Genomic DNA, 12,598 nt, shown 5'->3' on the forward strand with positions numbered 1-12,598 from the left:
ACTTTTAATTTACATTTCTTAACTATTCCATCTGGGCAACCTTTGAAAAAGAATCCAGTGACAGACTGTTGCCAGGTCAAGGGATGATGACTACTTGTCACGATTCTCTGGAGACAAAAGATCAATGTGTACAGGTCAGTGAAATGCGTCAGCCATCCTTAGCCTGGGATCACAGGGAGGCAGCTTTTGAATGTTGAGGGCTTTTCATCTGAGACCAATGAGCAAGTGCTTGTATGCATCAAAGGGCTCGATCCTACACTCCATATTTGGGCTCAAAGTGAATGGGAGTTTTGCCTGTGTCAGAAGTATGGGATTGGGCCCGTTGAGTAAAATTCAACCTTGTGCAGAGGGCCAGCACCAAGGCTCAGAGTCATATGGGAGCCAACTGGGGCCTAGAGCTTGTGCCAACTCTCTGCACATAATGAGTAGTTCCAAAGACAGAGGGTTTGGTTCTCCAATCCAGCTGAGCACAGGGTTGCGGTTCCCTGTTTCCGCACACACAGGGAGAGCCCTAAATTACCTGAGGAAACTTACACCAGTGGAGGATCAAGCATAGCGGAGCTCTGCTCTACCATGCCTCCCACATCTTCCTACCCTTCCACCCTGCTCCCAGAACACTCTCAACGAGCCCTCTTCTCCCCCTTACACTGAGGGATGCACCAGAGTTAACACCAGTGAAGAGTTCCACTGCATAGGGGGAATTCTCCACCTTCCATCTCGCTACTTTAAGGCCACGTTGTGCCATTTTCAGGCCACTTAGCAGACTGGAGAATCTGGCCCATAGTACATTATCCTGGCAGTAGATGAGCTGGCAGGAATGGAGTTGTGAGATTTGATTTGTCATCTTGCAATGATCAGTGAAACTGGCATCAGAAGAATTTTCGCACGTTATCATTGGAACCTGGCTATTTTATTTGGTCTTTCTCAGAAACTGCATTCACTTTTTCTAAAACCTTAGAAGTTTTTAGGTACTTCAGAAATGATGAGTAATTTATAGAATGGATTTTTAAATTTAAATAATTCCAGCAACACTGAAAAAGCTGTACAGAAATAATGAAAATTACTCCTTGCATTTAACCACAAAAAACCAGTATCTCCCCCAGGATTTGATTTAAGGCTGTTTTTTTAAATCTTGTGCACAGCCTAAAAACTAGATTGTTCCATATTTGGGCCCCAATTCAGCAAAACATCTAAGCATATGCTTAAAGTTTACAACATGCTTAAGTGCTGTCAGCTATACTTTAAGCATATGCTTACATGCTTTCCTGAATCAGGTCCAGATGGGCTACTCTACACATTTCTAAGCTAGTCTTTCATGCATACAAAACCAAAAGCATATTGGTGTTATATAAAAAAATGTAATGATGAGAATATACTTTCCTGTAAAATGATACTCACCGATAAACACAGGTTGATGTACGTGCATGTTTTACCATCTCCTGAATATCCTTTCAAACAATTACACACGGCCTACCAGGAGAAGAAAGGATCCATTTTAACACAGAAACATGTGGAATTTGGTGGTAGTACCTTTTGATTTTATTTACTTTTTATTGGCTATACTGAGCTGCATGGTAAAATGAGGAGAGAACAGAACGCAAAATCCCATTTTATCTTAATATCCATTTTGTAATTTTCCATTTCTCACACTACAAGCACATCATCTCTTTAGGGCAGATCCTCAGCTGATGCAAGGTGTCATAGCTCCATTATCCTTTCTCATTTCTCCTCTGCAACCGAGGGCATCAGAATTGGCCTCTCTTTATCTCACTCCCCACAGTTTAGCTCCTTTCAGATATCAGCTGAAAACACAACTCATCTCCCCCTCCTTTTAGCTGTATTATTCAAATCATTAAAGAAGCTGACCATGTTTTCAGAATAAAGAACCAGGACATTTTTGTGGGGACATTTTTGGGATGGTGAAATACTCCCACAAAAGCACTTTAACAAATGTGTCCTTGTGTTGTTACTGCCAGCGTCTTACTCAGCAGTGTCCCGTGCATGTTTCAGTGTAGTTACACCAGGGTTATGCTTTTTGATACCCGCAATTATCACACAGCTGGAAGGTTACCATGGCTAAAGGAAATTACTTATTCTCTCTTTAAAGGTCAGACTTCATGCATGACAAGGTGGGGGAGGTAATATCTTTTCTTGGACCAGGGCGTGTTGGTGAAAGAGACAAGCTTTTGATCTACACAGAGCTCTGCTTCAAGTCTTCTTCCAGACCTGAGGAAGAGCTCTGGGTAGCTCGAAAGCTTCTCTCTTTCACCAACAGGAGTTGGTCGAAGAAAAGCTATTACCTCCTCCACCTTGTCTCTCTAATATTCTGGGACTGACACGGCTACAACTACACTGCACACTTTATGCATGTCATTTTAGAATCTAGGGCCATTTAACTACACTATGCTGATGCTGTCATTACTCTGCAGTTATTGACCAGGCCACATCTGAGTGGTGCTGCAACCCCGTGTGCCTACTTGGTCCCCCTCCCTCCACCTTTGCAGTCGTCCTGCCGCTGCTGGGCACTGGGCACCCTCATCGCCTGGGGAGAAGAGGAGCAGGGGTCACCGGGAACTCCGAGTCCCCAGGAGGGTGGGAGGGTTGGATCCAGGCTTTTGGTGCTTCCTGGGGAAGTGGAGACGCAGAAGGGGGTGGGGGTCTGGTCTGGGAGTTCCTAGAACTGCCTGGTGCCCGGTGGCGATGGTGCTCTCCAGCCTGGCTGGCTCTCTGGGGAAGAGCTTGGGGTTAGGTGTGGGGTGAGGAGACCACAGGGTTGGGTGCAAGGGAAGAGCTTGGAGTTGGGGGGCAGGGCAATGTGTGTGGGGTGCGGAGGAAGAGAGTGGGTCTGAGTGTGGGACAGCAGGTGGGAACTGTGTGTTGAGCTGGGTGCAGTGGGGAGAGCTCAGAGCTGGGGTAGGGGCAATGTGAGGGGAAGAGCACAGGGCTGGGAGTGGGTGGCAAGAGGACAGTGTGTGTAGAGGTGGGTGCAGTGGGGAGAGCATGGATTGAGGTGCAGAGGCAGGGGAGGGAGAGCTCTGGGCTCCCTCCTTAGGGAAATTCTGGTTGCACCCCTGACAGAGGCAAAGGGGAGAAGTAATCTGTGTCAGCAAAAGGGCTGATGCAGATTGCTCCAAGAGGGGAGTTAATGGGGAGCAAGAACCAGATTGTTATTCCCAGTCACTGCCTTTTTCTTGCCCTGCTCCTGGGGAAGCACAGCTATGCAGGCTGGATTGTAGAACTACCGTCCAGCCTATAGCGATTACAGTAAAGTATGCAAGTAGAAGGGTAGTAATAAGTACTTCAGTCAGAGCTAATCTTCTAGTCATGTGAAAGCAGTGGTAATTACCAGTGTAAAACTTACTGCACGTTGACTGCAGAGTTAATACATCCCTTGTTGTATCTGCTTATGCATGAATCTGTTATACACTGGGAGCAGAGCTGGTTGGAAAGTAGGGATTTTTCTGCAGAAAATGTTGACAGAAATGAAGAGAATTTCATTTTCAACCCTCCCTCCCCCCCAAAAAAATTTTCAGCTGAAAACTTTGAAAAAATGAAAAAAATAGGGCCAAAAAACAAACAAAAAAAATGGTTTTGGCCAACATTTTTTGGGTTTTGGTCAACATTTTTCAGGTTTTTGGTTTCTAAAGAAAATTGAAAAATACTGAGGAAAGCAAACACTTCCCACACATGTTGTTTAGTTGAAAACCCAATTTTCTGTCCAAAAAGAAGAAAAGAACAGAGAAAAAAAAGTCCAGTTGGAAATTTTTCAGCCAGCCCTACTCGGAGTGACCACACTAGGTCTTTTTAACTGAGACGACACATTACTTACCTGGTTGGGTCCAGTCTGAGTGCATTCCGCATTTCTATCACATCCACCGTTGTTCTCTAAGCAAGGGTTGATTTCTTTATTAAAAAAACCAATTGGAGAAAACTCAGTGATTTACAAGTTCTCACTTCATTGATTAGCTAAAGTAACATGTACTAGGAATGCAGGCTTGTGACAAATGCATAAGTGCTAACTCCATGGGTGCTCCAGGGGAGCACCCCCAGGAAAAACATGGGCAGCCCCCCTATCAACCCCTCTCCCTCCCCTCAGTGCCTCCTGCCTGCTGGCAGGCGCCGCCTATCAGCACCTCCCGCTCCCTCCCAGCACCTACTACCTGACGTGATCAGCTGTTTCATGGCATGCAGGAGGCACTGGGGAGGATGGGGGGAGGAGCAAGGGCGCAGTGCACTTGGGGAAGGGGGTGGAACTGGGTGGGGAATAGGCGGGGCAGAAAGAGGTGGGGTGGGGGTGGGAAGAAGCAGGGTTGGGGTGGGGCATTGGGGGAAGGGGTGGAGTGGAGGTGGGGCCTGGGCGGAGCTGGGGGGATCACCCCCTCACAGATTAGAAACTCAGCACCTTTGGACAAATGTGATTCATTTAGACTGATTCTTATTGGTACCTAATGCCCTCCGTGTAAGTATTGTTCATCTTTCTCAGCACGAGCTGTAAACATGCAGACAATATTGCTTTTAGAATGGTTCACAGTGAAGTTTAATACAGTAAGGGCTTGTCTACACTTAAAAAGCTGGAGTGCTTCAGTGTAGACACTCTCTATGGTAACGGAAGGGTTCTCCCATCAGTGTAGGAAGGACTCCAGCTCCCCGATAGGTGGTAGCTATATTGACAGGAGAATTCTCCCATTGGCAGAGCCCTATTTACAGCAGGTGTTAGGTCGGTTTAACTGCATCGCCCAGGAGTGTGGATTTTTCACACCCCTGAGCAATGTAATTATAGTGACCTCATTTCCTAGTGTCGACCAGGCCCAAGTCTTTTACCCTTTCCTTGGATGGATATAGGGCCTAAGGCCTGATCCAAAGCGTCCATTGAAATCAGTGGGAGTCTTTGACTTCAGTGGGCTTTGCATCAGCCCTTTCAAGCAGTGACCTGAATGTTAGGACTTTTAGGTCTAAGGGGCAATTCACTGTTATGCTTTCAGAGGCGTCATTTTGTTTTGGAGATAGCTGAATTTTGCATTTCCTTTTAAAGTGTCTTATAGTTTGCCCCAAGGTAAGGGAGAGAGAGAGTGTGTGTGTGTGTAAAGAAATATATCTTTGGGGATCCATCACATACACAGTGGACACCATGCAGTATTAACATACACAGTACATACATTGTGGAGACATCACTGTACCAATTCCCTGTCTTATGACAAGTGCCCTGATCTAGTGATCACTTACCAAGGCAGACTATTCCATCTCCAGTGTATCCAGCTGTACAAACACATACTCTGTTTCCTGGAGTAGTTTTTCTACACTCTGCTTTGACAGAACAGCCACCATTGCTGGTCTCGCATGCATCAATAACTGCATAATGGGAAACAAAAAATAAAATCAATGTGCTTAATTTTTTTTAATGTTTATTATTTAACTAATCTCTGTCATGTCTCCAAAGGTAAAGGAATTTAGTGATATTTCCTAGACAAACTCTGATTTAAGAGTCCATAGATGTAATTAGAATCTTACACGTATTTCTTATAAACTGCAATAGGAAAAGGGGAAAGTGCATTTCTAATGTGGAAAATAATAAGTCAGCTGTGATTGGTTCTCCATAAGTTCCCATCCTCCAACGCTGCCTAGTCTAACTACAAAGAATAAGGAGAGGGCCCTCCACATGGTTCATGGGATTAAAAGGATCCTTCCAACTTTTCCTTAGTTTGGAAAAGTTTACACCTCCTGTGATGGGATGTAAACCCTGCACTGGCACTGAAAAGGAAAGGGAGCCTGAGAGTGCTAGTCATATCATTTGCATGTGTTAAAGGACTTTGGCCCTGGGAGTTGTTAAACTCTTAAATGTGTCTTCTTTGGATCTTGAGGACATTCCTGTGGCTAGAATAGGCTGAAGAATGCAAAAGGGAAACCGAGGCACAGCTGCTGGAATCCCACATCCAGCCACCAAGGAGGCCTGTTGGGTGGCAACTCTGCTACACCTCCCCATTCAGAGTCAAACATCCCTCTGTTGAAGGAGGTCTGGGTGACCCTGGCAATCCTAGACAGTCCTTGGATTACCCATTGGTGAACATGTTGCTTTTACGCTGCATAGATTTCCTTGTCATTACCAACCTAATGAGTCAGAGGCTGGGCATAGGAATCAACCCCCCCGGCTCTTGTTTGGTAGAACTGAGCCCATTCTACTTAGCCAATGGGCTTTTCTGATAAAAACAACACTTCCACAGTATTCTATTAACGTTCAAAAACACTGTACTCACACCAGTGTAAGATGTAGTGTTTTCAACCACTGAAACAGAATATAGTGTTTTCGACATGGACAGCCCTACCAGATCTCCCAGCCTGACTGTGGCAGAAAGTCCCCATCAGGAGAGAAATGAAGGCCAATATAGCATAAACATGAGGGTCTCAATACATCTAGGTTCTGCAGAACTTTGGCTATTCAGATAGAAATTCTTGCCATTTTCTCAGTTCTCCCTGATTTTGAGCTGTGCTGGGTGGTGCAAAGGTGGGTAGGGAACCTGTGCAAATTAGAGCAGTGTAACAGCTGCTTGAATTTACACCCTGCTACTCTTGGCGTCAACGAGCTGTTCCAGTAGCTAGAATAACCAGACCATAGTGGACTGGCAACTTGGCCCATAACTCCTTTTTCTCAGGAAAGCCCTTACACCAGGGGCCAACAGTAAGTGGAATAGAGCCTTAGGCTGGTTCTATGCCACCCTAGATGCTGCCTACATATGGGGAATTTCCCAGTAACAGATTAAACTGGCTGATTTGTGCTGCTAGGGTGTTGCAAAGCAGGGGTTAGAATTTGGCGTCAGGACAGTGCTATCCAGCATGGTTAGACAAATGCTCCATTGTTCCAAAGGGCATTATTTTAATCAGATAAGGATTAGGGAATTAATTACGCACACTGCAGAAGGAAACAGTCTGTTTCATAAATCTGGATTTTCCACGCTTTCCAAAGAACACCTGGGATTAACTGCAATTGCTCCTTTCTTAGGCTAGCCATAGAGCAGTTTTAGTTAATCACCACAAATTTACATCAATTCAGAATTCAGAAAATGGACAAAACCACAGGACTAGCCAGAAGTGCTTCCATACCTCCAATCATTAAACTGGGTCGGAAAAAAAGAACAGACATAATCCAGGTTTCACTACTCCAGAACTAACACAACTCCAGTTGTGCACAGTATGTTCCCTCTTCCCCATTCTTTCCCCTTAACACAATATATTGTATCTAAGGGATTTCTAGTCCTTTGTTTTTCTGAAGCTGCACTTGTTGCAGTCCATTCATTTTGAACAAACTGGCAGCAAGTCCTCTTTTCACTTCCTGTGTGGAAATGTGCATCTCTCAACAGCTCTTCTGTTTCACAGTGAACACCAAGTGCTTCAAGCACATTCTTTGAATAGGTAGAAAACAAAGCCCACTTGCCTGTACAGTGTGTTCCATTCCCTTTAAAGCCAGCTGCACACTTGCAATATGCGGTGCCACCAGACTTGAGGAGGCAGCTAGAACGGAGAAAGAAGGAAGGTGGTATATTAGAAATCATCACGTGCTCTGTATTGTCATTGCTGCTCTACTGTATCTTTATTATGATTATTTTTTGTAATACCATGGCGCCTCAGACCTCATTGTGCTAGGCGCTGTACAAACGCAGAACAAGAAAACGGCCTTGCCCCAAGGAGCTTGCAATCTAAACATTAGACAAGAGACAACAGATGGATACGGGGAGTAAAAAGAAACAGTGAGACTATACTGGTCAGCATGATAGGCAGTAGTTTCAGCACACCAGTGGTCTAACCATTTTTTTTTGTAGGCAGCCCAAAAAAGGAGAGATTTAAGGAGGTTTTGAAGGAAGATAAAGAGTGAATTTTGCAGATATTTATGGGGAGCTTCACCTGAGTGTGAGGGGCAGCCTGGAAGAAAGCACAAAGGTTGTTCATAGGTGGGTGATGGAGGCTTGCACAATTGGCCAATTGAAGTGGGGAGTCAACAATGCAATTGAGTGCAGTTGTATGACAGGGTTACTTGTGATGGTAGAAAGAGGGCTCAACAGCTCTGGGGCTCACTTCTGGTTTATATTTTATGTTCCTAAGGGTATGTCTACACTGTAATAAAACACCTGCAGCTGGCCCATGTCAGCTGACTTGGGTTTGCGAGACTCGGGCTATGGGACTGTCAAATTGCGGTGTAGATGTTCCAACTCAGGCTGGAGCATGAGCCGTGGGACCCCACATTGGGGGAGTGGCCCAGAGTTTGGAATGTCTACACCTGAATGTCTACACCATAATTTTACAGCCCTGCAGTCCGAGACCCATGACCCCAAATCATCTGACACAGGCCAGCTGTGAGTGTTTAATTGCAGTGCAGACAGACCCTATAGCTCATGCTTCAGGGTTTCAGCCGGCCACCTGCAGGGGTCAGAAGGGGATTCCCCCCTGCAGTGTATTCTGGGAGGACTTTTTGACTCCTTCCTCTGAAGTATCAGGGGGCCATGGCTGGAGATGGGACCTTGGACAGGGAGAGCTTAGGGTTGCCAGGTGTCAGGTTTTTAAACGGAAAGTCTGGTCAAAAGGGGACCTGTGCAGTGTTCGGTCGGTACTGTTGACTGGACACCAAAAGTCCAGTCAACGCAGTGACCGGCCTCCACTGCTGGAAGGGTGGGAAGAGCAGCTGCTGCTGGAGGAGCTCAGCTGATGGACTGGAGAGAAGCTTAGGAATTGGCGCCCAGCTTCGGCGGAGAGGAGGTAGGTACCGCTTTTTCAGCCAGGTGGCCCAGGCCCCCACTCTCTCTGGCTCCTCACTCTGGGGATGATCCCTGCCCTGCCATGTCCCAATTGGGCAAGCAGGCAGCTCCACAGCGTGTGTGTACTGTAACGGGAAAGAGCGAGAACAGTAAAGTAGGGGATGAGAGTAGGCACAAGGGAGATCAGGAGATGGGATAGGAGAGGGTCACTGGGGCAGGTGTATCTGTGACAGGGGAGGAGGAGAGAGAGTTATAGGAAGGGAAGTCAAGCCAAGGGGATGGGGAAGATCATGTTGTATTTTATCAATTTTCTCTTGGAAGAAATTGGTGAGATCCTGTGCAGAGAGAGAAGTGGAGGCAGGAGGAGAGGAGGGTTTGAGGAGTGAATCAAAGAGGGCAAAAAGGTGGCTGGGGTTGTGGGGGTGGCATTGAATTAAGCTGGAAAGTAAAGTTGTTTATCAAGGAAGGTGGCAGAATTGAGGGAGGAGAGAATAAATTTGTAGAGGAAGACGTCAGCTCAGTTACAGGATTTCCAGCAGAGACACTCTGCAATATGAGACCAGAAGCTGAGGAAATGGATGCTGGGAATGATCCAGGACTAGGGGCTGACAGGGTGGACCTTGCAATGGGAGAGAGGCAAAGAAGTCAAGGGAGAGGAATGGAGAGAATCAACTGCCCTGTCAATGGCAGAAAGGAAAGAGAGGGCAGGGAGGAGATGGCTGATAGCAGATGAGAAATCATCAGTCCTGATGGACTGGAAGTCACAGAATGGCTGAGGGATTGGGGCGGGGGGCTGATAGGAAGGAGTTGGGTGGACAGTAGATAACGGCACCATGGAGGAAGACAGGAGAGAGAGTTGGGTGCAGTGCTGTTCAAAGGAGGAGAAAGAGTAGAAAGGGGAAGGAAAAAGGGGGTTAGCAGGGGCAGGAATGGGAGAGGGGAAACCTAACACCCCCACCACTGTCTGATCCAGGGCAGGAAGTATGAGTGAAGGAGAGGCCTCCATAAGAAAAAGGCAGCTGCAGAGGCAGTGTCAGAGCCCTGGACCCCTTCATCTGCCAGAGGTAGGACCTGCAGGGAGCAAGATATACAGAAGTTGTGATTGGCTGGATGTTTTTTGGAGAGATGGAGTGGGCATTCCAGAGACAGCAAGAGAAGAGGAGGAAGGGGCATGGGTGGGAGGCTAGGAATGATGACTACTGATGGACAGAGGTGGTGGCAAGGATTGGTATGGGAATGGAGAGGGTGGAGTTGGAGGGAGGATCAGGGCTGGAGCAAACATCACCAGAAATGAGGAGGCAGAGGAGGGTCTGGATGTGGGATCTGGATCTGGGCTGGTGGGAAGAGGAGAGAGATCAGGGTGGAAAGGGGAAGAAGGGTAGGTAGAGTTGGTGGGAACTGTAGAGGAATGATGTAAGAAGGATGGGGAAATGGAATCATTGAGCAGGGGAGGGAGAGGGAAGGAGAAGGAGGACAGATACGATGATGCACGGTATCTTTGACTGTAATGCTCGCAAAAAACAAATGGACATGCAACCTTGAAAAAGGACCTAGTTATAGTAATGCTATCAATTAAACTGCAAAATGCCAAGACTTTAAAGGAACTTCATCCTAACCTCTAATTTTAGGCATCTAGAACTTCTGCTGTTTGCACACACACTTACATTCTATATGCATATCTAGCAGTTGCATGTCCGTATACCCGATTTTTGTGCATAAGTGCCCTTGTTTGGGACACTAGAAATGTAGAGGTCCCAAATTGCATAACCAACATTTCATTGCCTCTAATTAAAGTCTACTTTAGAAAATTTAGTCCTGTATGTGTAAGATAAAACTGTGATGAACTAGCATGTGTAAGCAGGGTCTGAATGAGCTCTTCCCTGACATTTAGTGATGCACTGGGGGAAAAGACGTCAGGAGCAGACTGTAGTTGCATAGACACATCTGCTCTGCCTAGGTGTTCAGCAGACGGAACTGCTTTGCCAAACTGATCAATTTTGGCTGGTTTGGGATTACAATTCACTTTCATATTGAATGCAGGGTGGGAAACAGATGCAAAGGGCACTGCCCAATGTATTGTGGGATGGGTGTTTGCTTATGGTTCTGTGCTTTTGAATTATGGTTGTGGTATTTTCCTAGATTAATGCTAGATTCCCTCTCCCTTTTAATAAAAGTTTTCTTTTGGTATACACAGACTCAGCACTTGTGATTGGGAAAATATTGCCTCATAGAGGTGCCCAGGGATTTCCCCAGATTACTGGGTGGGGTTTGAGTTGATTCTGTTTTGGATTGTTAAGAGGCGGCTTTTGTTGCAGCCAACTCCACCTGGCAGAAGGCTTATACAAGGGTAGATGGAATTCTGCTCTTGTAATCACAAGCTGGACCATCACTCTGGTATTGTGCTCCTCTAACATGCATGGAAATTCAGTACATCAATTCAAATTCAACACATGGAGGCACAGGCACCGTCTTCCTCCTTTCCCCAGGGGTGCTCAATCCCTGCTCTGCCCCAGGCCTGCCCCCACGCCACCCCTTCCTCCACGGCCCCACTCTACCCCGCCTCTTCCCGCCCCCACCCTGCCTCTTCCTGCCCCTGCCCCTTCCTGCCCTGTTCCTCCACCTCCCCCAAGCGTTCCCCGCCTCCACTCCTCCTCTCCCCCTCCTCCTTTCCCCCCAGCGCCTCCTGCACATCGCTGAACAACTGACCGCTGGTGGGGGGTAGGCGCTGGGAGGGAGGCAGAGGAGTTGATCAGCGGGGCCGCCGGTGGACGGGAGGCACTGGGGGGGAAGGGGAGGAGCTGATCAGTGGGGCTGCCGGTGATGCTGAGCATCCACTAATTTTTTTACATGGGTGCTCCAGCCCTGGAACACCCACAGAATCGGCGCCTATGCATGGAGGAAGGATAGACTACTATAGTTAAACTCTGCTGTCCAGATCTTAATATAACTTTGCCCTAAAGTCTTATTAAATGGTAGAGCTATAAATAGCAGATGGGATAAATATTTAAATGGAGCTGCCAGCAAAGAAGAAAATCAGATCATTGTAGGTGTTTGGGGCTCTCTGTTCCTGTTTTCCTGATCGTCTTATAATATGCAGTCAGCACATAAGAGGCGAACTTCCAAAATATCTTCTGTGCTCTCTGAAGGTCTAAGATAACATAGCCAGCATCTCCCTGGGTGTATAGTGGTAGGCTGGATTCCTTACAGTAAAGCCCAGATTTCTAAAGGAATTGAGGTATTGCTCCACTCACTAGTGCAAGGCTTAAGTGATATAGGCTATGTCGACACTATGCAGCTTTTAGCGACACGGCTGTGCTGCTACCACTGTGCCGCTAAAAGGTGCGCAGTATAGCTGCTGTTTGTCGGCAGAAGAGAACTCTCCTGTCGACAAAAAATGCCCACTGCTAATGAGCGGCGTTAGTGTTGTTGGCAGGAGAGTGCTCCTGCTGACAAAGTGCTGTTCACACCGGTGCCTGTCATCGGCAAAACTTTTGTCTTTGGGTGGCAGGGCGGGGCGGGGGGGGGGGGGGGGAAAGTGTTTTTTAACACCTCTGAACGACAAACGCTTTGTCTTTCACTTGCCAGTGTAGACAAAGCCTTAGACAGCTAAGTCCCATTTTCAAAAGCGGCTTAGGCATTCAGGAGCCTAAGCCCCTGTGTTCTTCATGAACCTTCAAGACAGGTGCTCCTCTCCCTAACTCTCCTGCGGGGCCCAATCCTATAGGCATGTTTAGAGACTGCATACCAGATCAGACCATGCAGGCAAGCTCACAGAAAACAGTGGGGGGTGTGAGGAAGAGGCAGTGATCCTTTGTAACTCTTAGCCCAGCGGTTAAGGTACTCAGCAGGGATGTAGG

The 12,598-nt window shown here is 47.0% G+C and overlaps 1 protein-coding gene across 1 annotated transcript in view; it reads right to left on the reverse strand.

The window, feature by feature from the left end:
* The window catches only part of STAB2 (stabilin 2), a 137,912-nt gene that overhangs the window by 38,878 nt on the left and 86,436 nt on the right, over nt 1-12,598 (reverse strand). The window contains exons 41-44 of the mRNA XM_054033227.1: nt 7,427-7,503; nt 5,224-5,349; nt 3,830-3,903; nt 1,399-1,470 (exon numbers count right to left, since the gene is read on the reverse strand). Coding sequence (XP_053889202.1) covers nt 1,399-1,470; nt 3,830-3,903; nt 5,224-5,349; nt 7,427-7,503 — 349 coding nt within the window. The remainder of the gene's footprint in view (nt 1-1,398; nt 1,471-3,829; nt 3,904-5,223; nt 5,350-7,426; nt 7,504-12,598) is intronic.

The sequence above is a fragment of the Malaclemys terrapin genome, chromosome 1, assembly GCF_027887155.1.
Source record: "Malaclemys terrapin pileata isolate rMalTer1 chromosome 1, rMalTer1.hap1, whole genome shotgun sequence".
In the NCBI taxonomy this organism is placed as follows: Eukaryota; Metazoa; Chordata; order Testudines; family Emydidae; genus Malaclemys; species Malaclemys terrapin.